General features: G+C 41.9%; 1 protein-coding gene across 2 annotated transcripts in view; it reads right to left on the reverse strand.

Annotated features, from left to right (window-relative positions):
- Positions 1 to 20941, reverse strand: part of Lamp2 (lysosomal associated membrane protein 2) — a 42878-nt gene extending 21937 nt beyond the window's left edge. For both annotated transcript variants that reach the window (XM_052170421.1, XM_052170422.1), the window contains exons 1-3: positions 20737 to 20941; positions 7024 to 7139; positions 5020 to 5233 (exon numbers count right to left, since the gene is read on the reverse strand). In XM_052170421.1, coding sequence (XP_052026381.1) covers positions 5020 to 5233; positions 7024 to 7139; positions 20737 to 20794 — 388 coding nt within the window. In that variant the 5' untranslated portion in view covers positions 20795 to 20941. The remainder of the gene's footprint in view (positions 1 to 5019; positions 5234 to 7023; positions 7140 to 20736) is intronic.
- Positions 20942 to 22619: the final 1678 nt, after the last annotated feature.

A 22619-nucleotide genomic window follows, 5' to 3' on the forward strand; every position in this document is an offset into this window, starting at 1 on the left:
ACGGCAATGGAAGTGGAAACAAAAAAACAGTAAGACAAAAAGTGTCAAAACAAAAGTTGTACACACATACACACCACCACCACCACCACCACCACCACAACAACAAAAACAACAACAACAACAAAAACAAAAGCACAAAGAGAGTCCGCCCATTTTTGCTGGAGAAAAACGATCTCCTTTACCAGCAGTGCTAATCTTAGAGTGGGCCTAATTTATTTTAAGGACCACAGGCAGAGAAAAACTCTGGCGATAACTTTTAACTACCAGGGGAAACAGAAGGCCAATGGCCGTTTACATGAGAAGCAAGATACAGTGAAGGAAGTGTAAGTTCAAAATGCCTTTCTCCAGTAACTAGATAGGACTTAGTGACAGCAAGAAAGGTAGAGTGCTGAGATTGTAGTGCACTGGGTAGAGTACTGGCCTACAAGCATATCAGAGGCCTGAGGTTCAATACTCAGCACCCCATAAAATGTGGTGGTGGAGCCACATAGGCCAGCATGGAAATGCAGGGCACTCCAGAGGTAGAGAGGCTAAAGGACTGGGATTTCAAGCTCATGCCCGGCTTCAGCCAGCTAGAGGCCCATCTGGGCTACATTAGCAGTGACTGGTGACATTACTATCTCTTTCTGGGGCTGATGAGGTAATTCTGAGAAGTGACTTGGTACATAGGCCTGGTGACTGTGTCCCAGTCTGGCATTGGTGACAGATGCCTTTAATCCCAGCATTCTGAAGGCAGAGGCAGGCAGATCTTGGTGAGTTTGAGGCGAACTTGGTCTATAAAGTGAGTTCCAGGACAGCCACGGCTTTTACACAGAGAAACTGTCTCAAAAAGACAAGAAACAAAATGTAACAAATAAAAATGATTTCATTTCAGGAGATCTTCAGGTAAACAGTTATACCACTGTGGACGGAAATTTTACTGGAATGCCTATAGTGAAACTGCAAAATACTGAAATAAACCATACAGATCTAAGTGCCTTGGTCTCTTGGAGAAGCAGAAAAGAATGTATTCATGATCCCTAACACAGGTCTTCTATGCGCCTCCATCATGTAACAAGGCAAGCACTCAGTGCTGTCTTGGCACCCCCTAATGGACAGATAGGATTTGGGGGATTTTTAAATTTGAATGTTTTCCTAAAATTGTCTTCTTGTTATCAAAAAGGAACAGATGTGAACTTGCTATATAAAGACAGACCTCAAAAAACAATGAGCGGAAGCCAGGCGTTGTGGCACATGCCTTTAATTCCAGCACTCAGGAAGCAGAGGCAGATGGACCTCTGCGAGTCTGAGGCCAGCCCTAGTCTACAGAGTTGAGTTCCAGGCAGACCAGAGCTAGTTGGTGAGCTCTGTTTCAAAAACAAAACAACAAAAAATGATGATAGGGGAAAAATAGTTTCTAAACATTTTAGGCTTAAACTATGAAACTATATACAAGTTAAAACTATTACCTATGAACACATACAGTAATATTATACCCTGAACATACAAGGCTGGTTGCCTCTATCAGGCAGGAAGGAAAATGGAGCCAAGGAGTATCTCAAATTTATCAGCAAAGTTTTATTTCTTTAAATAATGGAACAGCCTTTTAAAAATTACATTTATTAGCCTGGGCATGTTCCTTTAATCCCAGCACCCAGGAGACAGAGGCCGGCAGATCTCTGTAAATTAGAAACCAATCTGGTCTACATGGGGGAATTCCAGGCTTGCCAGGTCTATACTATGAAACTCTAAAATTCAAAAAAAAAAAAAAACTGGTGGTAATAAGTCTCAATGGGTATGCTGCTATCATTCTCTCTGGGTTTTTTATATATATTTTAATCAAAAAGCATTTTTTTAAGTAGCAACTTCAAGGTTACTTCAATTATTAAATGCCTAAAACTTAGTATTTCAGAGTAGGGCAGTGGTAGCCCATGCCTTTAATCCTAGCACTCAGAAGGCAGAAGCAGGAGGATATCTGTGAGCTCCTCAACAAAACAAAGCAAAAATACTAAATTATTTCAAAGGCAATTCTCTAAAGTGCACGTAAGGAAAGTATTTTAAATTCAAAAGTTTTGATAAATACTTTATTATACAGAAGACAATCACAGAAAAAGCCAAGTGAGGACGCCTCAGTCCCACTTGGGAGGGAGAAGAAAGCAATCACAAATGGGGGGTGGGGGACCTGGGAGGGAAAGTGGATAGGGAGGAAGGGAGGGGAGGGGAGAGGGGAACCTGATCTGGAATTGAGTGAAATACCAGGAAAAGGAAAGGACTAAGGGCCAGAGTAAAGGATGGAAACAGGCAGCCTCAGAGATAGGAAGTTGGGGGGACCCTCCAGAATGCACCAGAGACCTGGGAGGTGAGAGATTCTCAGGACTCAAAGGGAAGAACCTTGGATGAAATGCCCTACAGTGGGGAGAGGGAACTTAAAGAGCCCATCTCCAGCAGGAAGACAGGGCATCAAATGAGGGAGAAGGAGGCCATCCCACAGTCACAGCTCTGACCCATAAGTGTTCCTGTCTGAAAGAATTACAGGGATGGAAATGGAGAGGAGCCTGAGGAAAAGAAGGTCCAGTGGCAGGTCCAAAGTGGGATCCAGCTCAAGGCGAAGTCTTAAGGCCTGACACTATTACTGAGGCTATGGAGGGCTCACAAAAAGGGCCCTAGCATGACTGTACTTCAGAAGACCCAACAAGCAGCTGAAAGAGTCAGATGCAGATATTTGCACCCAACCAATGAACAGAAGCAGCTGACTCCTGCAGTTGAATTAGGAAAAGGCTGAAAGAAGCTGAGGACAAGGACCAGCAGTCTCAACCTCAACCCCTGAGATCTCTCTAACACTGGAGCACCAACCTGGCAGCACACACCAGCTGATATGAGGCTCCCAACACATACACAGCAGAGGACTGCCAGGTCTGTGTTCATTCAGAGATGATGCACCTAACCCTCAAGAGACTGGAGGCCCCAGGGAGGTTAGAAGTCAGGGGGGTAAGGGGTGGGGACATCCACATGGAGACAGGGGGAGGGGACATGGTATGGGATGTAGAACAGTCAACGGGTGGAGGAGGAAATAAAAATTAATTAATTAATAAAAAAAAGACAAGGAAGGGGTTAGAATGTTAGTGATTTTATCTAACAGGTCTGACTAAAGTCATCTTCCTTTAACAGTTGCCCACGTGGTTGAGGGATGGGTTACATCATCCCCTGATTATTATAAGAGATTCTGAAGCTGGCTTCTCTGCTTGTAGTCTCCTCACTTCCAAATTAATCCAGCAGTATATTCTCTATAAACCGTTCTTTCTGTTTTGCTTATTTCATTTTCTGGCTTAGAAAAACCTACCACGGTTTCCCTCGTGCCTACCTTCATCCTGCAAAAAGCCCTTTCTTGGCTTCCCAGGCCCCTGTAATGAGGCCCACTGCACTGAGCCAACTGGCTTTGCCTCCTGCTACACAGCCAGCCAGCCTGGATTTCAATCAGGCAACTCTCCAATGCCTGCTGTGCGCCCTCTGGCCCCCCCTGGTGGAAGCATCCTGCTCCAATTCTGCCGCTTCCATTTCACCATAAGCCTGCAGCTCAGGACTAAGCACCTTTACCCTTCCATCATAAACTGACCTCTCTCATTCTGTTCCCAACCCCTTTTCTCTCTCTGTTCCTCATCAGGACCCCTGGTGGGAACAGTCAGAAAGCAGGCACTCAGCCCAAGGATCCACGGATGCAACTACACAATGCGTACTACATTCTGAATTTACTGTGTGCGTGTTTGTTGTTGAGAAAGAAGGTCTAGAGCTTTCCTCACAGGGTCACAAAAGATGTATAAACTCTCTACCCACTTAAACAGAAAATACAAACAAAAGAATTCAGAGTGAGCTCCATGTTCTTCATATCACTTGGGAACAAAATTAAGCTTTGTCTTCCTCGGTGATTTTTAAACTTGAAAGTCAAGGACAAATTTTATCCTAGTAATTAAAGATAGTGCAACCACGCCCCAGCCAAAGATAAATATCTAAAACCAATAAAAATAAAGAGTCAATAACCTCTAGCCTCCGTTCTTCGCCCAAAATAAGAGAGTAGTAGAAATAAAACTTGGGTTTGATTGTTGAGTAGACCAGGATGACCCTGAACTCAAAGAGATCCAAAAAAGTATGATTTTTCCATCCACAAGTCCAAGGGTGTCACCCCAGATCTCGGCATGTGATGTTGACCTGCCAGTGCTTCTGCAGTCAGAATGGCATACTATGTGTAAGACAGCTAAGTACCCTGTTAATCTAACATCACTGGAGGGGGTTGAAAAGGGAGAGAATTCCATCCCTAATAAAATAAGCATCACAAACTGACGATGGTGGTGTACAAACACCAAAGATCTCAATCCTCAAGGGCGCTGATAGGAGTACACATCTCAGGTCATCCTGGCTTGGAAAAAAAAACCCTTAAGTTCTCCACTGTACACACTTTCTGAATATTTGAATGCATAATTGTTTAAGAATGACAAGACTGACCTAATCATCTAAGTTGTTCTTGACCCGAAGTAGTCTCAAAATAGCAAGCATTTAGTTACTTTTACTTTATCATTATTTACTTTTCTAAGGCTCACCTTAAGCGTAAAAAGATTTGAAGGTGAGACATTTCTTCTACATTACTGAACTTATACACTTTCAATTAGGAAAGAGTTTTCTCTACCATTGCTTGAGCAGATAACGATGGCTGAGTTAATGAACTCTCTAGCTCAGTAAACTTGCTTTAAACACTAGCTCTTTGCTCACTAACTTAGAGCCTTTGGGGAAGTCGCCAAGCCTCATTCCCTTTATTTACTTCCCAGGGTTGCTATAAACTGTATACTCAGTAAAATACTGCATGTGACAATCAGGGTAACCTATGGTTTAGAGCTAAACACTCCAGAAATGAATCAATATCACTTTGTGTCCAGCACGATTCTATGCATGGACTTAGGGCTGAACTGAAGAAGAGGATTTGATTTTTCACTCTTATTAGGGAGATAGGCATTGTTTCGATCATTGACACTTCTTGTTATTTAAGGTTACCTTTATCTACAGCACCAGGAAATGTGGTGTTATCACTAGTGTTGTAGGAAATCTCGATGTCTTGAATAGTATACTGAGATGATTCTTTGGTAAAATTCACAGCCCAGGACACAGTGGATCCAAGCTGTATCATTATTTTGGCAACATTACGGTCATCCCCACAACTGCTTCCATTGTGTGTCACCTTGTCAGGTACTGCAATGTTTACAGTTTTCTAAAAGATAAAGAAAAAAAAAAGGTTAGGAGTGACTGAGAAGAAAACAGACACGAGTAAGCCCGCCCCTGGAGAACCCAGTTGGGTGTACCATTTTTTGCTAAATCACACATTCCCCTCAGCCAAGAGGCTCTTTGCTTGGTGTGCTATGAAAGCCAATTTCAAGAGTCTTTAGCTACACACCAGTTGTCTGGGCAAGCTCATGTATGTGTGAAGAAGAGAGAAGTTGCTTAGACTCTTCTAGCTGTCTGTTCACTTCAGCAGAGCTGGGGAGACAATCCAGGAAGAGAATCTTAGGTACAATGGGCAAGAGTTCTACCAATGAGCAATTTCACAGCTTGTAGGCTATTGATTTTAATGTCATGTTATAGATAGGGCTTTAACAAAATGAAAATAAGGCAAAAAGACCAAAGAGACCAACAAAAAGGTAGATAGATACAGCCAACTATTTCTTAGAAGTTGGGAGCTTAAAAAGCTGGATGGCTCAGTGGTTAGGAACATTGGCTGCTCATCTGGAGGACCCAGGTTGGATTTGTATTACCCACATTGTGGATTCACAGCTGTCTCTACTAGTTCCAGGAAAGGCTGTGCCCTTTGCTGCCCTCCTCTGACACCAGGTACACAGATAGTCCACAAACACACATAGAAAAAAAAAAATAAACCCCAACACCCTATACACACATAAAAAAATTTAAAACATAATATTTTTAAAGATGAAAAACATTCAAATTTTAATTCAGTATATTCTATTATTACAAAAGTTATTGTAACTGAAATACCATGAAGTCTTTCCTCATTTACAGATAACCATCTCCAAGGAAAAATCCAAAGCATCAATGAATTGAAAGCATCCCCTCCAGTCTTAAACAGAATACGTTTAAGAATACTTTGAGAACACAAGACTTAAGTGCTAGGCCAATTAACATGAGATCTTATTTGTATGCAGTGTAAAAGATTAAAAACTAGGGGCTGGAGAGATGGCTCAGTGGTTAAGAGCCCTGACTACTTAGCTTCCAAAGGTACAATTCAATTCCCAGCAACCACATGGTGGCTCACATCTGTAATGAGATCTGATGCCCTCTTCTGGCCTGCAGGCATACATGCAGACAGAACACTGAATACATAATAAATCTTTTTTTAAAAACGTGAAAAAGGAAAGGGTAAAAGTCTAAATGTAAAGCCGGGCGGTGGTGGCACACACCTTTAATCTCAGCACTCAGGAGGCAGAGGCAAGTAAATCTGAGTTCCAGGACAGCCAGGGCTACACAGAGACCCTGTCTGGGGTGGTAGGGAACAAACAAAAAAAGGCTAAATGTAAATAAATTTTACATTTAAAAATAAATATTTAAAAATTTTTAAAATGTAATACAAATATTAAATTTTATTAAAATAAAAATAAATAAATTTAAATATTTTTAAAAAATAAATCCCCAATAGAAAACTCAAGACAAAATACAGGACTGGAAGTAGTACAGTGCTTACCTAGCACCTACTTGACCCTGGGTTCAAACCCCAGTCCCATCACCACCCAAACTAAAAACCCTGTTTGCTCAAGTGGACTAGAGAAACAGATCCCTGGTTACCAGCATCAGCTGCTCTTCCAGAGGATTCCTAGCACCAACATGGCAGCTCACCCTAATCTGTAATTCCACTTCCATAGGATTCAATGCCTTCTACTGACCTCTCAGGGCAGTGCATGAATACGGTTGACAGATAACCCGTTCAGGAAAAACACCATATACATAATAAGCAAATAAACCTAAAAAAAGAAGGCAGATATGTTTACTTACATTGGTTTGGTCTGCAGCTTTATAGGTTACAGTAAAATTCATCTCCCATTCAGCATAAAGGCAAGTACCCTTTGAATCTGTCAAGTTAAGCTTCAATGCATTGGACTGAACAGCTCCTAAATTTAAAAAAAAAAAGTACAATATAAGATAAAAATAAATTCTAACCACTGCTGAAGTCCAACCAGCTCTAAAGTAAAACATGTATGTTTAAGAAGATGTTTATCTTGGTAATTATATTTCTTTGTAGTTTTTAATAGGCCACTAGTAATAAAGGTAGCATTTTCTCTTCTGGAAATGGTTAGTAGATCCTTGATGCTTAGGGGATGACAGAAACTAGTGACATCTGATACCCATATTCATTCCTGGCCTTGTTAGTTCAGTTTTGGACATTACAGTTGTCTTATTGCTGTTCTTACTTGGTTTTGCAGTGCTGTGACTCAAAGCCACATTTAGCACATTTAGCTCCATACATTTAGCAAGTACTCCACTGAGTACATCCAATGCTTTCTTTAGTTTTTGAAGTAACTAAGGAAGGAGCAAGTTTGGAAGGTGTATTACACTCCTGCTTTTCTCAACCGAGTCAGTGAAACTTTCTCTGCAATGCTGATAATCAGATAGCGTATGTCCTTACTCAAAATTCTGTCGCCAACTATAGGACACATGGAGATCTTGCCAAATGATTTTATTCTGAGGTGATCAGGTTTAGCTTTTCTAAACATATGTATCCCAGTAACAGAGAAGCAACATCTCAAAAGGCTGTTACAGCCTAGATCTATAAGAAAAGTCAATCTTTATAAATGCAGAATTCATTACTTTATTTCTCGTTAAAATTGAATTGAGTAAAAAGGTTGATGAACCTTTCTCATGGACCCACAATCACTTCCTACATTCTCAACCTGCTCCTTCTGTAAATGGAGAAACTTTCATGCAGAAATGCTTTGGGACATCTAATCTTCCATTACTTAAAGGTTGCTGAAACATCACCTATTAAACTCAAGCCCCTAAGGCTTTGATATCTTAACGGAGAAGGGAGAAGTATGCCAGTAAATACACCTGCAACATCAATAACTAGCAACCTTTTGAGAATTGTCTTGCCTGTCTAATATATTACCCAAGGGGAAGCTGCTTCCTGTGAAGATTGCTGCGCACCCTTTAATGCTATCCCAGCAAGCCAGTGTCATCTACAGGTAGAGACATGCTATTAGACTAAAGAGAAGACTCCTAAGAGGAATACCAAGCTGGCATGCCTCAGCAACCGCTTTCAAGCTGTACACAAAAGGCTATGCTTCATGCCCCAGAGACCTAGCTGCCTTAGCAAGCCCAAACTCTATGCTAAAGCTTGTGGTAGCTGACAGTGACTAAGTATTGGCAAAGATTCATTTCAGAAAGACCTTGCATGAGGAACTTAGGTTTTTGCCCCCATTCTTTTCTTCACAGACATGAAATGGAGCTGCCAGGCAGATCCACATCTACCTACAGAGTACTGCCGAGAACTCCAACTTCCAATTCCTAATCAGCTGGAGTTTTGCTTTGCCAGTTCCAGGAGATCTGATGTCCTCTTCTGACCTAGGCTGGCACCAGGAACACATGTGGTCACAGACATCCATGCAGACAAAATACTCATGCACATAAAATTAAGATAAATATTTCAAAAGACGCTGAGGCAGGTAAAAAAGCTAACCTAAGCTGGTCTCAAAAAACAGGCAGGTGGATCTCTATGAGCTTGAGGCCAGCTTGGTCTACAGAGCAAGTTACAGGACAGCTAAAGCTACACGCAAAACCCTGTCTTAAAAAGAGAGAGAAGAAAGGAAAGAAAAAATTAAAGGAAGAAAGTTGTAGAAGACAGTAGCAGGTCAATTTGCCTTGGTGAAAAGGAAAGGCTTTAAGAAAAGAATTTGGGTTTTAGCTCATATTTATCCCTTTGATCAAAGTCAAGATGCCAATCTACCTCCTGGAACATGCCTAAGAACAGAGGGACGCCCTGAGGACCCAGGCACACCCATCCATCCCTCTCCAACTCCACCTGCAGCAGGACAGCTGTTACTCATAGGCTTATCAGCTCAAACTAAGCAATTCCAAAATCGAGAGTCATTTTATACTTCTTCCTCCCTTGATTCCATACCATGAAATAGGAAGGGAAACGCCTGACATTTTCTTCTTACTTCAATTCCCAATCTGCCATTCCATCGTTACATTACTACAGACTCCTCTGAGCTGTCCCCCAAAAGCACTGCCAGATACTTCTTCTTTCTCCAACATTCAGGTCTGTTTTTGTTTTTGTTTTTTTGTTTTGTTTTTTTTGTTTTTTGTTTTTTTTACTGGTTCCTGAACTCCCAAACTAGATTTAAATTCCTGTCTGACTCTCAAAATAACCCTTAATCTTGTCCCACCATATTGTTTTACCATCACTCAGACCATTTTCCCAGAACACACCCTTTAATCTGGTTGAACTGGTTTCCACTAGGCCCAAAGGCTACACTCACTCAGCTTCACTTCAATTATTTCTAGCACTTTAGATCCACTTCCTTCTGATGGCTTAAACTTCACCTCAAGGATTACTACTTTGGGGCTATAAAGGTAAAATAACTGTGCCCTTTGACACGATTCTAACTGCTGGTCCACTCATCACAGGCCGCTATAGAAACTGGAAATGTTGAACACTTGCTTTCCCAACCTCCCTTAAAACTAAACTGTCTCTAACAACTCCACCCCAGACTTCAAAGTAAAAGAGCTGAGGATGCAGTCAGCTATAGAAAAAGCATCCTATGGGCAAGGAAATAGCTTAGTAGGCTCAAGTACCCAGAAAAAAAAATGTATGCTGGCCAATGAACGGTAGGAGCTTAACTTTTTCCACTTACTCATAGCAATGCAATCCAGTAGCAAGCATGACCTGGGATATTAGGTTTCAGTGTACATGCCCAGAGCTCTTCCTCTTTCTAAGTAACTTGATATACTACTATGAACCTTTTTCTACACATTATTTTGTGATTTTGTGATTGAACTGGGGAGCAAGTGTGCTACCACACAACTACATGCCCAGCCCTTGCTCACTTAAAAGCAAACTATGTTATTGAGATGTGGCATATACAGCATAACCTGAAAGGAAAAGGTGGACACAGCTCAGAGCTTTTTTTTTTTTAATTGCACAGACGAGTGTGAACCCTCCTTCAAGTAGCAGAACATCCCAAGTACAGTGTCAGAACCTATAGGAACGGCTTTCAGGTCACTCGGAAGAAGTTCACAGATGTTCTAGTCCCTTACATAAGATGATGTATACAGTATTTGCACATAACCCATCCACATCCTTCTATAACCTCCCTCAATCACTTATATAGTACAACATAAATGATGTTTTTAAAAAAAGTCCATAATATTCAGTATAACTTTTTCTCCCTCATCCTTTGATCCATACCTGGTTTAATGTGTGGATATGGAACCTATAGAGGACAAAAAAGGCTGACTATACCCCAAAGTTCCTATAGCTTCTCCATTCAGTAAAAGTAAAATGCCATCCTGACTTATAACAGATGACTACTGCCTCTTTTTTAGCTTGATAGAGGCACAATAATGTACTACGCTCTCCTTCGAGTCTGTCTTCTTTCACTCACATTATGCCCTGTGAGGTTCACTGTGGTATGTGTCTGCAATTCATTCTCTTCTACTGCTTCTGATTATGGGTGAGCCTTTGCTATATGTCTGTGATCTTGTTGATGGACAGCTAGAAAGGTCCCAGTTTATCCCATTACAAAAGCTGCTGTAAACACTCTTTCATGGATTGGTAAACCTGTGTGTTGGATAATTATCTAACAGTGGAATTATGGTTTCAGAGACTACATGTCTCACTGTAGTTTTCAGTTTTATTGTTATTGCTATGGAGGGGGGGGGGTGAAGGGATTATTTGGTTTTCTGGTTTATCTTTTTTTTTTTTTTTTTTTTTTTGCCTATCTGTTTTAAGACAGTCTTTTTTCTTCCTTTTTCCCCCCTTTCTTTTTGAGACGGTGCCTCACTATGTAGACTAAGATCTCTGGCCTTGAACTCAGAGATCACTTGCTTCTGCCTCCCAATACCCAAGAATCACCCTGCCCAGTCGGACGTCTTGCTATATATTCCAGAATGCCTTGAATGTACTGTTTTCCAGGCTGGCTAAGAACTCCATTCTCCCGCCTGGAATACAGGTCTGGGTGACCAAACCCCACCCTACAATGATTTCAATAAACTCCCTTTTTGCTTAAAATCCATCAGGTTTTCTTTCTCATGCTTGTAAATGAGACTGAAGCTGGGCATAGTTATGCATGCCAGTAACTTAGGAAGCTGAGGCAGGAAGATCATGAGTTCAAGGCCAATCTAGGCTAGATAATCAGCCCCCTACAACCAACCCATTTCAAAGAAACAAACAAACATCGGACCAACACTTACATGCTATCCATTGTTTAGAAGTCATTTCCCCACACAGTTCCCTTGAATATAAAAGCCCTTACAGCACAGTTCATAAAACATATTTGCATATCTCCAGGGACTTTACACTATCCTGAGTTACTGATATTTTTAATGTTCTTTTCAATAATTTTTATTATAGGGGAAAATGACAGATACTTTTCAAATAAAGAACTACAACGGGCCAAAAATAATACATTTAAAAGTATTCAACATCAGCTCTCAGGGCAATGCAAATCCAACTTATTTTGTCATTGAATCCTGTCTCTCCTACCAGCAAAGGCTCCGAAACACAGCAATTCCAAACTGCCACTTCACAGCAAACTAGTATGCTGTGGAAACTGATGAATAGCAAGCAATTTATTATTAATAAAGTACCAAAGTCTGTGAGCAGGTGATGTATGTGGATAAAGATGCCCTTTACAAAAGTTTCCATCACTCATTTGAATTCCAATATGCCCCTTTAAATCAGAAGATCGTATCTAAGCCACAGTACCTAAGAGTGTGTCTTTTATATGAATGCCATCTATCTTGTCTGTCACACTGAAGAACAGGTCCGTTACTGCTCCTCTCTCTCTCGTAGTGTTCCTAGTAATGCTGAATGCATATTAGGTTTTCAATAAATACTCATCAATTATATCAAAGTGAAAATACCCTGCAATGTGGACCTGAATACGGCTCAGTCTTATTACAGGAAGCCTTCTTTAAAACTTCCAAATCACAAACTTATCAGTGTTCTGGATCCTGCCACAAGGGTCATGTCAATTTTCCATAAAACTGAGACTCAGATTTCAAGCCATGAATAATGCTTTTCCCATAAAGTGGGAGATTAATTTTGAAATGCAATACTTGAGTAGAGTGCCTCTAGCGAGTAATTTCCACACTTAACTGCTGTGCTTGATTTTTAGAACTGCCAAACTATTTTAAAGACTGTATGTATATTAAAAGCTGTGCGGCCTTTCAAAGCCATAGCTGAATATACCCTAGCATGTGTGATTATGGCGCTAAGACTTTGTTCTTGAAAGAAAAGAGAGAAAAAAAAAAAAAAAAGAATCCTCAAGTGCAATGCTGCTGTCTGTCGGAGCGGCTCCAAGTGTTCGTGTATAGGTTTTCAGAACTCGGCTATCCAAACACAAAGCATTGAAAAAAGGTGGGGGCTGGAGAGATGGCTGAACAGTTAAGAGCATTGACTGCTCTTCCAGAGGTCCTGAGTTCAATTCCCAGCAACCACATGGTGGCTCACAACAATCTGTAATGGGATCAGATGCCCTCTTCTGGTGTGTCTGAAGACAGCTACAGTTTACTTACATTAAATAAATAAATAAATAAATAAATACATACATACATACATAAATAAATAACTTAAAAAAAAAAAGTATAAAAAGCCAGGTGGTGGCGGCACGCCTGTAATCCCAGCACTTGGGAAGCAGGCGGATTTCTGAATTCGAGGCCAGCCTGGTCTACAGAGTGAGCTCCAGGGCAGAGAAACCCTGTCTCGAAAAAACCAAAAATCCAAAAAAACCAAAAAAGAAAAAGAAAGGTGTCTAAGTTTAGTTTTCACAGGTCTGTTTGGCCCAACATGTGCCTTTCAGGCACACAGACTGAAACAAAGCACCGGGCCAGCACAAGCCTTTAATCCGCAGGCATAGGCAGATTTCTGACCTCGAGGCCAGTCTGCTCTACAGAGCAAGTTACAGGTCAACCAAGGCCGTTACACAGAAAAACCCTGTTTTGGGGGGAAAAAAAAACAAAATAAAAAATAGAGATAGAAGATAGAAACAAAACTCCATACAGCAGGAGATGGAGAAATGGCTTGGGCATTCCAGAGGACCCAGGGTAGATTTCCAGAACTCACAAGGATGTTCACAAGCCTCTAATTCTAGTCCCACGAGACCCAACACCCTCCCGTGGCATCCTCAAGTACCAGGCAGAAACATAGCAGACACACAAATTAAAAATAAATAAACACAAACAAAAGCCATACAACAGTGACCTCAGAAAACAATATAATGAAATGATGAGGAGAACCCATCACCATCTGCTGCGCAGAAAAGCTACAATTCCACACAGGAAGCCAAACTTACTAGCTGTGGGACTCTGGGCCAGTTATTTATTCTTGCCAAGAAGTGCAGTATTTGTCTAATGGGCTTCTCGATGGGGTATAAACACTCTGAGCTAAAAGAAGTTTTCCAAGCGAGTTAGAGATCCTGTTTGCAAGCCTCCCTTTCAGTAAACACAGGATGTAATGAAAGGGATCCTGTCCCATTTTAAAATGTATCTTTACTTTCAGCCCATTAAGTCCTACCCTAAACTTTACCCATTTACCTTGAGGTCGGGCCAAAAAGTGTTTTTTGGTTTGTTTGTTTGTTTGTTTGGCGGGGAGGGAGGCATACAGAGCTGGAGAGATGGCTCAGTGGTTAAAAGCCTTTGTCATTCTTGCAGAGGACCTGGGTTCCGTTGCCAGCACCCTTATGGTGTTCATAACCATCCTTAACTCCAGCTCCAGGGCAACCAACTCCCTCCTCTTGTCTCTCAGGGGCACCAGGGCATGAATGTAGAACACTGACATACACACAAGCCAAACATGCATGTGCATATAAATGTTTTTCTTAAAGGCATGGGGCCAGAGGGACGGCTCAGAAGTAAAGGGCGCTCGTACCAACCTGACAACTTGGCAACTAGGAACTCGGTTCAATGCCTAGAAAGCACAGGGTAGAAGAACTGACTCCTGCAAGTTGTTCTCCACTTTCCACGTGTACAACATGCACGTACGCACTCATATACACACACTCTACAAAACAGGGCATAGCCTGTAATCTCAGCACTAAGGAGGCTGAGACAGGAGGACTGCCATGAACTCCAGGCTACACATAGGAGTTGCAGGTGAGCTTGCGCTACACTGAAACACCACAGCAGAACAAAAGGCCCACATTTTCGTCTCCGTTTTCTTCTCTGTTAAGTGACGGGTTTCCCAAGAGTTTTACATCCACTTAGCCTTACTCATGTTCACCTGTGACTCCCTTGTTTACATTTTTCTTTTCCTTAGGTCTGCTACAACAGAAAATAAGATTTTAAGCTATGAATGTTGGTACATGAAAAGCAACAGTTAAAATTAACAAAACATCTGGTTCTAAACCACAAAATGACTTCCTTGATTCTTTTTTAAGGTCAGAGAGTAGGTAAGAAAAATGAGACAACTTTGCTGAAGTAATGGAAAGTGCCTATTGCTGAGCCACAGTTGGCAGGCCTCCAGAGTGCTTTTGCAAAGCACACTGAGATACCAACAAGTACTCATAATATACACTTCTGGAATGGAAGAATCTCTGACCACTTTAGAAACTGTGATTAGGAAGTGCAGCCTTCCTGAAGCAGGGTCACAGAAGCTCTCTCCAGTGCTAAGACAATGCTGGGATGCAGACCCACTGTAAATTCCAGGGAAAGGAGGCTAGATACACAGGGATATTTAAATATTTAGAACCCTATCAGATGTGATAACCAATGACTTGTGGACATTGTTGAGCCTGTCCTTTCGAGTGTCTCTACCACAGATAGATGAAAATTTTAACTGAACCATGAAATCAATGTTACTGTTTAAACAAACTGTGGTAAGGTTACAGGGGAAAAAAACAAATCAACAGGAAAATGGTGTTAAACATTTTCTCTTTCTAATGTTCTCCAAAAGAGGTGCTGGTGGTTTGAGAAAATTAATTCTCCTCACCAAGTCTCTCCACATGAAGCCTCATGCCTACACAGGCCTATTTCAAGGGCCAACTGTGATGGTGCATGCCTTAAATCCCTGCACTAAAGAGCTAGAAGTAGGTGAGCTCTTAAATTTAAGGTTAGCCTGGTTTACATAGTGTTCCAGGGCTACACAGTGAGACCGCATTTCCCCTATCCCCGCAGAGGAGCCCAAGTAGGAGAGACTAGAATTATCATATGAGACCAGCCTATAATTACCTGTACTCTTACTGCTCTTTCAAAGACACAAAGGAGCTTTTTGTAAAGCATCAGTGTAAGAGCCACAGACGACAAAAAGAAATCACACTTAGTCTAATTCACCATCTTACCTACAGAGCCTGCCGAAAAATACCCCCAGCAAAAACATACTGACCTTTAGCCACTCCACAGTAGGTCTATTGCTAGCCTAGCTATGGAAAACACCAGTCACCTCATCCTCTCAGAGAGTAACACCATAAAAACAGAAAATAGGCTACTACACCTCAGAGCAGGCAAACACTCTTTTTAGCATAAGTAATTTATTTGTTGTATTTTGACTGAAAGTTCACAGTAGTCTGATTATGATTCCTGTCCACCATCTCCTCTCAGAGCCTCCTCACCCACAATGCTTCCAGGTGTGGTGGGCCTCCTCCCAGCACCAAGGTCTCTACCCAAACGTCACTCAACACGAGAAAGCCTTCTGACCACATAATAGGTCACCCCAGCACGCACTATCTCAGCTTATTTATTTTCATTCCTTGTTATCTGCTTCCTGTTTGTTACACTATCTGAAATGTTACTTACCTATAGGGCTATCTTCACCCCCTAAGATGTAGGCTCTAGGACAGCGGAGCCCCCACTGTCCACTGCTGTCTCCCTTTTGTCTGGCTGTGGTCTGGCAGTTAATAATTTCTGGGAGGGAGTGGCCCCAACCCGACCTATACTCAGGAGCATTAGCAAAGCTTTTTTTTTTTTTTTTTAAGTTTCATTCACGCCTTTAAAAAAAAAACAACAGAAGTAAGGTTGGGGCAAATGTTTAGTCCTAGCACTAATGAGGCAGAGGCATGTGGATCTCTGTGAGCTGGAGGCTAGCTTGATCTGCAGAGTGAGTTTCAGGACAGCTAGGGCTATTTCACTGAAAAACCCTGTCTGAGAAAAAAAAAAAAAAAAAACAGAAGTTAAGCTAGTTATAAAAACCGACGAGCAGAGAGGAAACATGGAAACACAATTAAGCAATGATGTTAGGCAAGGACTTTCATCGGTTGCCCTTCTCGTGTCTCTAACTCATAGGCTATTTTCTCCAAAATGGTCATCTTTCATTGTTTATAATTCATTCAAATGAAAGACAACAAAAGTTTTTTCATGAACCATCTGTAATGGAGCATTGCTTTAATCCCAGGAGTCTGAACACAGAGGCAGCCTGATCTACACAGTGAGTTCCCAGACAGCCAGGACTACAGAGAGAAACCCCGTCTTGAAAAAACTAAAAAATTAAAAAATAATTTAAAAAAATAAAAGTCTGTGGAAAACACCAATATAAAGTTTAAGAGTGTCTCCTATACTTACTTTAAAGCAAAGGTTTTGGTCTTCCATTTTTACAGAACTGGCTGGAGATTAAACCTAGGGCCTCACCCACTCTGTGGATGCAGTCTCTACAACTGAGATATAGCCCCAGCCTTAAAGAAAATTTTTCTTTGTTTTTGTTTTGCAAGATGAGGTTTCTCTGCTGCTTAACAGCCCTGCTTGTCCAAGAACTCATTATGTAGATCAGGCTGGCCTCAAACTCACAGATCTGCCTGCTTCTGTCTCCCAAGTGCTAGGATTAAAGGTATGCATAACCACTGCTCCACTAAAATAGCTATTTTTAAGAGGCTACTGATAGAGATGGAATAGAGTTATGAAGTTGCAAAATAAACCAGTACACCAATGAGAGTACACACTCACGGTTGGTACCCACTTAAGTGCCAGGACACAGTTATGCCTACAGTTTTCAAAACCCTATTCTTGGATGTCCATTTTGACATGAAAATGTAAAAGACAAAAACCAAAAACAATTAATTTTTTTTAAGTTTTATTTATTTATTTATTTATTTATTCCATGTATGTTTACACTGTCGCCTGTCTTCAGGCACACCAGAAGAGGGCATCAGATCCCATCACAGATGGTTGTGAGACACCACAGAGTTGCTGGAATTTGAACTCAGGACCTCTAGAAGAGCAGTCGGTGCTCTTAACCACTGAGCCATCTCTCCAGCCCCCAAAGCAATTCTTAAAAGGCACACAGAATCTTCCTCAGCCTCAAGTAAACCAGGAAATGCCTGAATCGCTCTCCCAGAGGACCCAGTTAATTCCCAGCACCCACATGGCAGTTCACAAGTGTCTGTGTAAACTCCAGTTCCAGGGGGCTGCGATACCCCCCTCAAACTGCCTCTGGTATCAGGGACACATGTCATATATAGACATATAGGCAGAAAATAAACACATAAAATATAGATAAATCAAAAAATATTAAAAAACACCCTTTCTGAATCTGTGGACGGAGAGAATCAGCTTCAGAAAACATCTGAAAGGATGAACCTAACTCCAAATCACTAGGTTTGAGCTGTTCTTCTATGTACTAAGTCTTGTCTGTTTACTTTCTGTAATGAGCATGCATTGCTTTTTTTAAATGCAAAAGATTTCATTAAAAAATTATTTTTTAAAGATTTAGTTATTATTATATCTAAGTACACTGTAGCTATCTTCAGACACACCAGAAGATGGCGTCAGATCTCATTACAGGTGGTTGTGAGCCACCATGTGGTTGCTGGGATTTGAACTCAAGGCCTTTGGAAGAGCAGTCAGTGCTCTTAACCACTGAGCCATCTCTCCAGCCCCCTAAAGGTTTATTTATTTATTTATTTATTTATTTATTTATTTATCTTATGTAAGTACACTATAGCTCTCTTCAGACACACCAGAAGAGGGCATCAGATCCCATTGCAGATGGTTTTGATCCACCATGTGGTTGCTGGGATTTGAACTTGGGACCTCTGGAAGAGCAGTCAGTGGTCTTAACCACTGAGCCATCTCTCCAGCCCCTCATTAAAAAAAAAAAATTAATGACACAAAAGTCAGCACATAGGTCAGGAAATTTTCTCACCTTCTCTGAGCAATAACAGCACTGTGTTTGTACAGATTCAATTGGCAGGGAATCACTGCTTGATAGGCCTTTGTCAGCTGTACGCTTGTCACTGATAAGGTGTTTTCCACTGCAAACAAGCCTCTCTTTGGGGTCAGCCAGCCCTCAGTGAATGCCTCACAGGTAAGGCTTACAACTGAATGTTCATAGCAAGCCTCGTGACCCAGTTTCATTAGTGTCAGAGGTGCTTCTTACACAGTATGGTCAGCTAGATCAAGGGCCTGCAAATGTACCGGAGTCAGAATGTTCGGTCTATGGAAGACTTCACAGTCTTAGCTTAGGTGAATTATAGCTGATGGCATCTACTATATTAGAAATGAAAGATGATAAATTAATAAATAGCAAGAACACTAGAAAACTCTTACTATATATAATAGGAAATCTAGGAGGGAAAAGAAGAAAGCCCTTAATATTGTTGGGAAAGTTTTGGTTCCAAAGGCTCCCTAGTAAGCTCCTTGGGGAGGGGGGGTGAATGTCAGGTTCTCAAGCTGGACTCCTCATATTTAGCACCACTCATATGTTGAGAGAGAAAAGTCTTTATTGAGAGGGGCTGTTCCTGTCCTTGCAAGCAGGTTAGCAAGATCCCTGGCCTCTGTCCACTCGAAGCTGCGCAATGGGACAAACAAAAATTCCTCTAGAATCCATATGTATATACAAATACATATAAGCACGCAATAATAATAAATGAAAACAGAGGTCATTGATTTGGAGAAGAGCAGAGAGAAGCATACGGGAAGATTTGGAGGTGGGTAAGGGAAGGGAAAATGTAATTGAAATACAATCTCAAAAAAAAAAAACCCTTAAAAGCTATTACAGAAAAAAATTAATGCCTCTAAGAAGATATTGCCAGCTGGGCAGTGGTGGTGCATGCCTTTAATCCCAGCACTTGGGAGGCAGAGGCAGGCAGATTTCTGAGTTCAACGCCGGCCCTGGGAGGGGGGAGGAGAAGAGAAGGGGAGGGGGGAGGAGAAGAGGAAGGGAGGGGGGGAGGAGAAGAGGAGAGGAGGAGGAGGAAGAAGAAAAAGAAATTGCCTAATGCCTACTGGGTAAGAACACACAGTTCCAACAGATCTTATTCCAGGGACTGTGAATTACAAATGCAATTCTTTTACCTTCTCAAATACCTATCTCCAGCCTATTCAGGTCTGGCTCTTTTCGTTTTATTCCTTTATTAAAGCACAAACAGCAGGAGGCACTAAGTAACAAAAGGCAGAGTAAATCAGGTCAGGAGAACACTGGGATCAAAGTTCAAGTCTAGGCTGTTATGGACTCTCCAGTGTATTGGGGCAGATCACAAACAGCCAACATTATTAGAACGGCTACTCTTCCCACCTAGTAACAGCACAACGCTTAGGCTATTACCTATCACTTTAAAACCTCGAATAAGCTGATCGTGGTGAGAAAAAAGAAAAAAAAAAAAATCCAAGAGGCTGTAAAAAAAAAAACGATTAAGTGTACAAAGCTCAGATACACTATTGCCATCTTGGAAGCTCCCGAGTATTAGCATGTAGGGATATTTCTGTCGGAGTCTGTCTGGGAGGAAGTAGTGAAAGTTATAGGGAAAAAAAAAATCAAACAAACGAACAAGACCCTCAACACCTTCAAGTCAGACTCTCACTGCCCACCTAAGTTATCCACTCATCCCTTTAGTGCCCAGAGGTTGGAGGTAAGTATTCTTTCCGGGAAGTTACTCCAGTCACCTTAGATATACATCCCTTTACCCTCAAAACTCCAAGGCCATTCCTTAGCTCTTCAATCGCCTCTTCTCCCAGCCTCAAATCGTACCTACAAAGCTCCCAAACGGTGTCTCTGTCCCTTAGGCCATCCTGTCCTATCTACCTACGCCCTGTGCTCTTCGCCCCCACCCTCCACCCCCACCAACAATTTCCCGAGGGTACAGGGCCTTCCGTTCCAAATTTCTTTTCTCACTCTATACTTCCCCCCCCCCCACCATCTTCAAAACTCTCCCCTGATCCAGGAAACGAAGACTCCCTGTGTCTGCTCCCCGACTCTTTTCCAAGTTGCTCTCTCTACCCCAGAGGTCTAGAACTCTTTGCTCCTTTTTCCCAATCCCTTGATGGCCTCCTCATTCCCTCTCTTGTCCCGTTGTTACTCTCAAAGGCCCTCCTTGCGAGCCATCCCACGGCCAGGCCTTTCTCTAGGTCGTGTGTCCCCCCCACACACACACACCTCATCGCCCCCCCCCCACCCGCCCGCCGCCGCCGCCGCCGCCACCGCCACCGGCCGCCGCCGCCCTGTGTCAGCTGTTCAGTCTCTCAACGCCTCCTCAAAGACCAGTCTTTCAGGTTGTGGCCTTTGAAACTCCCCCGATCTCCGGGGCCCAGCTGAAAGATACTAAAGGAGAGGGCCCGAAAACTCACCCAGGAACAGAACGAGCAGAACGAGCTCCGAGCCCGTAACCAGAGAAAGGAGACGCATCGTGATCCCTCAGGACAGGTGACGACCGGACCGACAGCTCCAACGAATACCCTCGCAAGCCCTGGGAAAGCGAAAGCACTGGCGACCACCGACCGAGGCACCGCAGAAGCCAGGACTCGCCGCTTCAGCTGAAGTCATAAGACCAGGGGCGGGGCTCTTTATTCCTTTCGGCCAATCAGCATGCTTGAAAGCTGAGAGGGAGGGGGTGATGTCCGTGCGGGAGGGCGGGGTAGCCACGCCCTGGCTTTTTGGTTCACAGCCATTATTACACTAGGAAGAGATGTGCGAGGAGGGCAGTTTTTTAAGGCTAGCAGGAAAGGAGGAACTTTAATGCTTGTAGACAGTGGATTATTTCTATTCTAGGTCCTTGAAAACAAACAGAATCATTTTTTTTCTGGCAACTAAACGGTTGCTAGGGATCTCAAGATAATATATGTAAAAATAATACACAATTATTATTCAACTATGGAGGCCACCTATAGTATACTATAGTTTATACTATAGGTGGATGGGGAAGTTAGAGGGTAGTATGGAGTCACTGACCACCAGATCAGACCATACTCTTGAAGTTCACAAAGTTATAACACACTCTTTCCTTGAAGCCAGAAAGAGGAAGCGTATTTTTTTAAATAGAGGAAGAAAACAGGAGAGAGGAAGAAAAGTAGAAAGAAAGAAATATCATTCCCATTACTACCCAGAGACGCTCTTTACAAAATACATAAACTTCCAGATATTTTTCTATCTGGAATACAAATACACTAGTGTTCTCTAATGAATTCAAACTAAACAGTAGTCTATACACTTGCCAAGTGAACAGTGAACAAACATAACTTAAAACAACAGAGAAAAACATTAACATAAAACTCCAGAGTTGGAATAAAGCAATGCCTCTCAAATGTTACTTTCCAAAACACACACACACACACACACACACACACACACACACACAAAATCGTCTCAGGGATTTTAGAAGTAGTTTTGTTTTTGTTTCGTTTGTTTTACCTGATGCCTTAGAGATTCTGAAACAAATGCCCTTTGTCCTACAAGCTTACTGTTTGTTTGAGGTTGAATCCTCACACGTGCTAGGCAAACCCTCAGTCCTTTTTGAAATTTTTTAAAGGTAGTCTCACTAAGTTGCCTAATAGTTTGACCTTAAACTCAAAGTATAGCTGTAGTTCAGGCAGCACTTGAATATATGATTCCCCTGCCTCAGCATGCCAAGTAGCTGGGACTGCAGGCTTTCTCTTCCTGTCAGGTCCCATTCCTTTATTAAACAAACACCTGGAGTGATTCTGATGCCGAGGTCCAGGAAGAGCTCTTAGAGAAGTACTAAAAGCACAGTGGTGCATGCCTTTAATCCTAGTACTCTGGAGGCAGAGGCAAGCCGATCTCTGTGAGTTCGAGGTCAGCCTACACTACAAGAGCAAGTTTCAGGACAGCCAAGGTCTGTTTACACAGAAAAACCCTATTTCAAAACAAAGAAACAAAGAAACGAAAAGATACACAAAAGCTCTGAAACATAGCTTCAAAGTCATGCGGCCCAGGAGTTCTTTAATCTGGGGTTCTATTTAAAACTAAGCTAAAGAAGAGATTTATAGGAGCAGCTTAGTGAATTCTCAAAAATTACACAAGACACTGATGAGGATTTTTCCGTGGAACTTTATAGATTTAGTTAATTATCTAATGGGACTGGTGACTACCCACTACAGTTCCCCACTCCAACCCAAATATTAATAACCACAGAGCTGCATTCATGATCATTTCCTTTAATGTGATTCATTCCTGAAAAGTAAGAACACTTGCTAAAGAATGTTTCCTACAATGG

Source organism: Apodemus sylvaticus, chromosome X (assembly GCF_947179515.1).
Source record: "Apodemus sylvaticus chromosome X, mApoSyl1.1, whole genome shotgun sequence".
NCBI classification, from domain to species: domain Eukaryota; kingdom Metazoa; phylum Chordata; class Mammalia; order Rodentia; family Muridae; genus Apodemus; species Apodemus sylvaticus.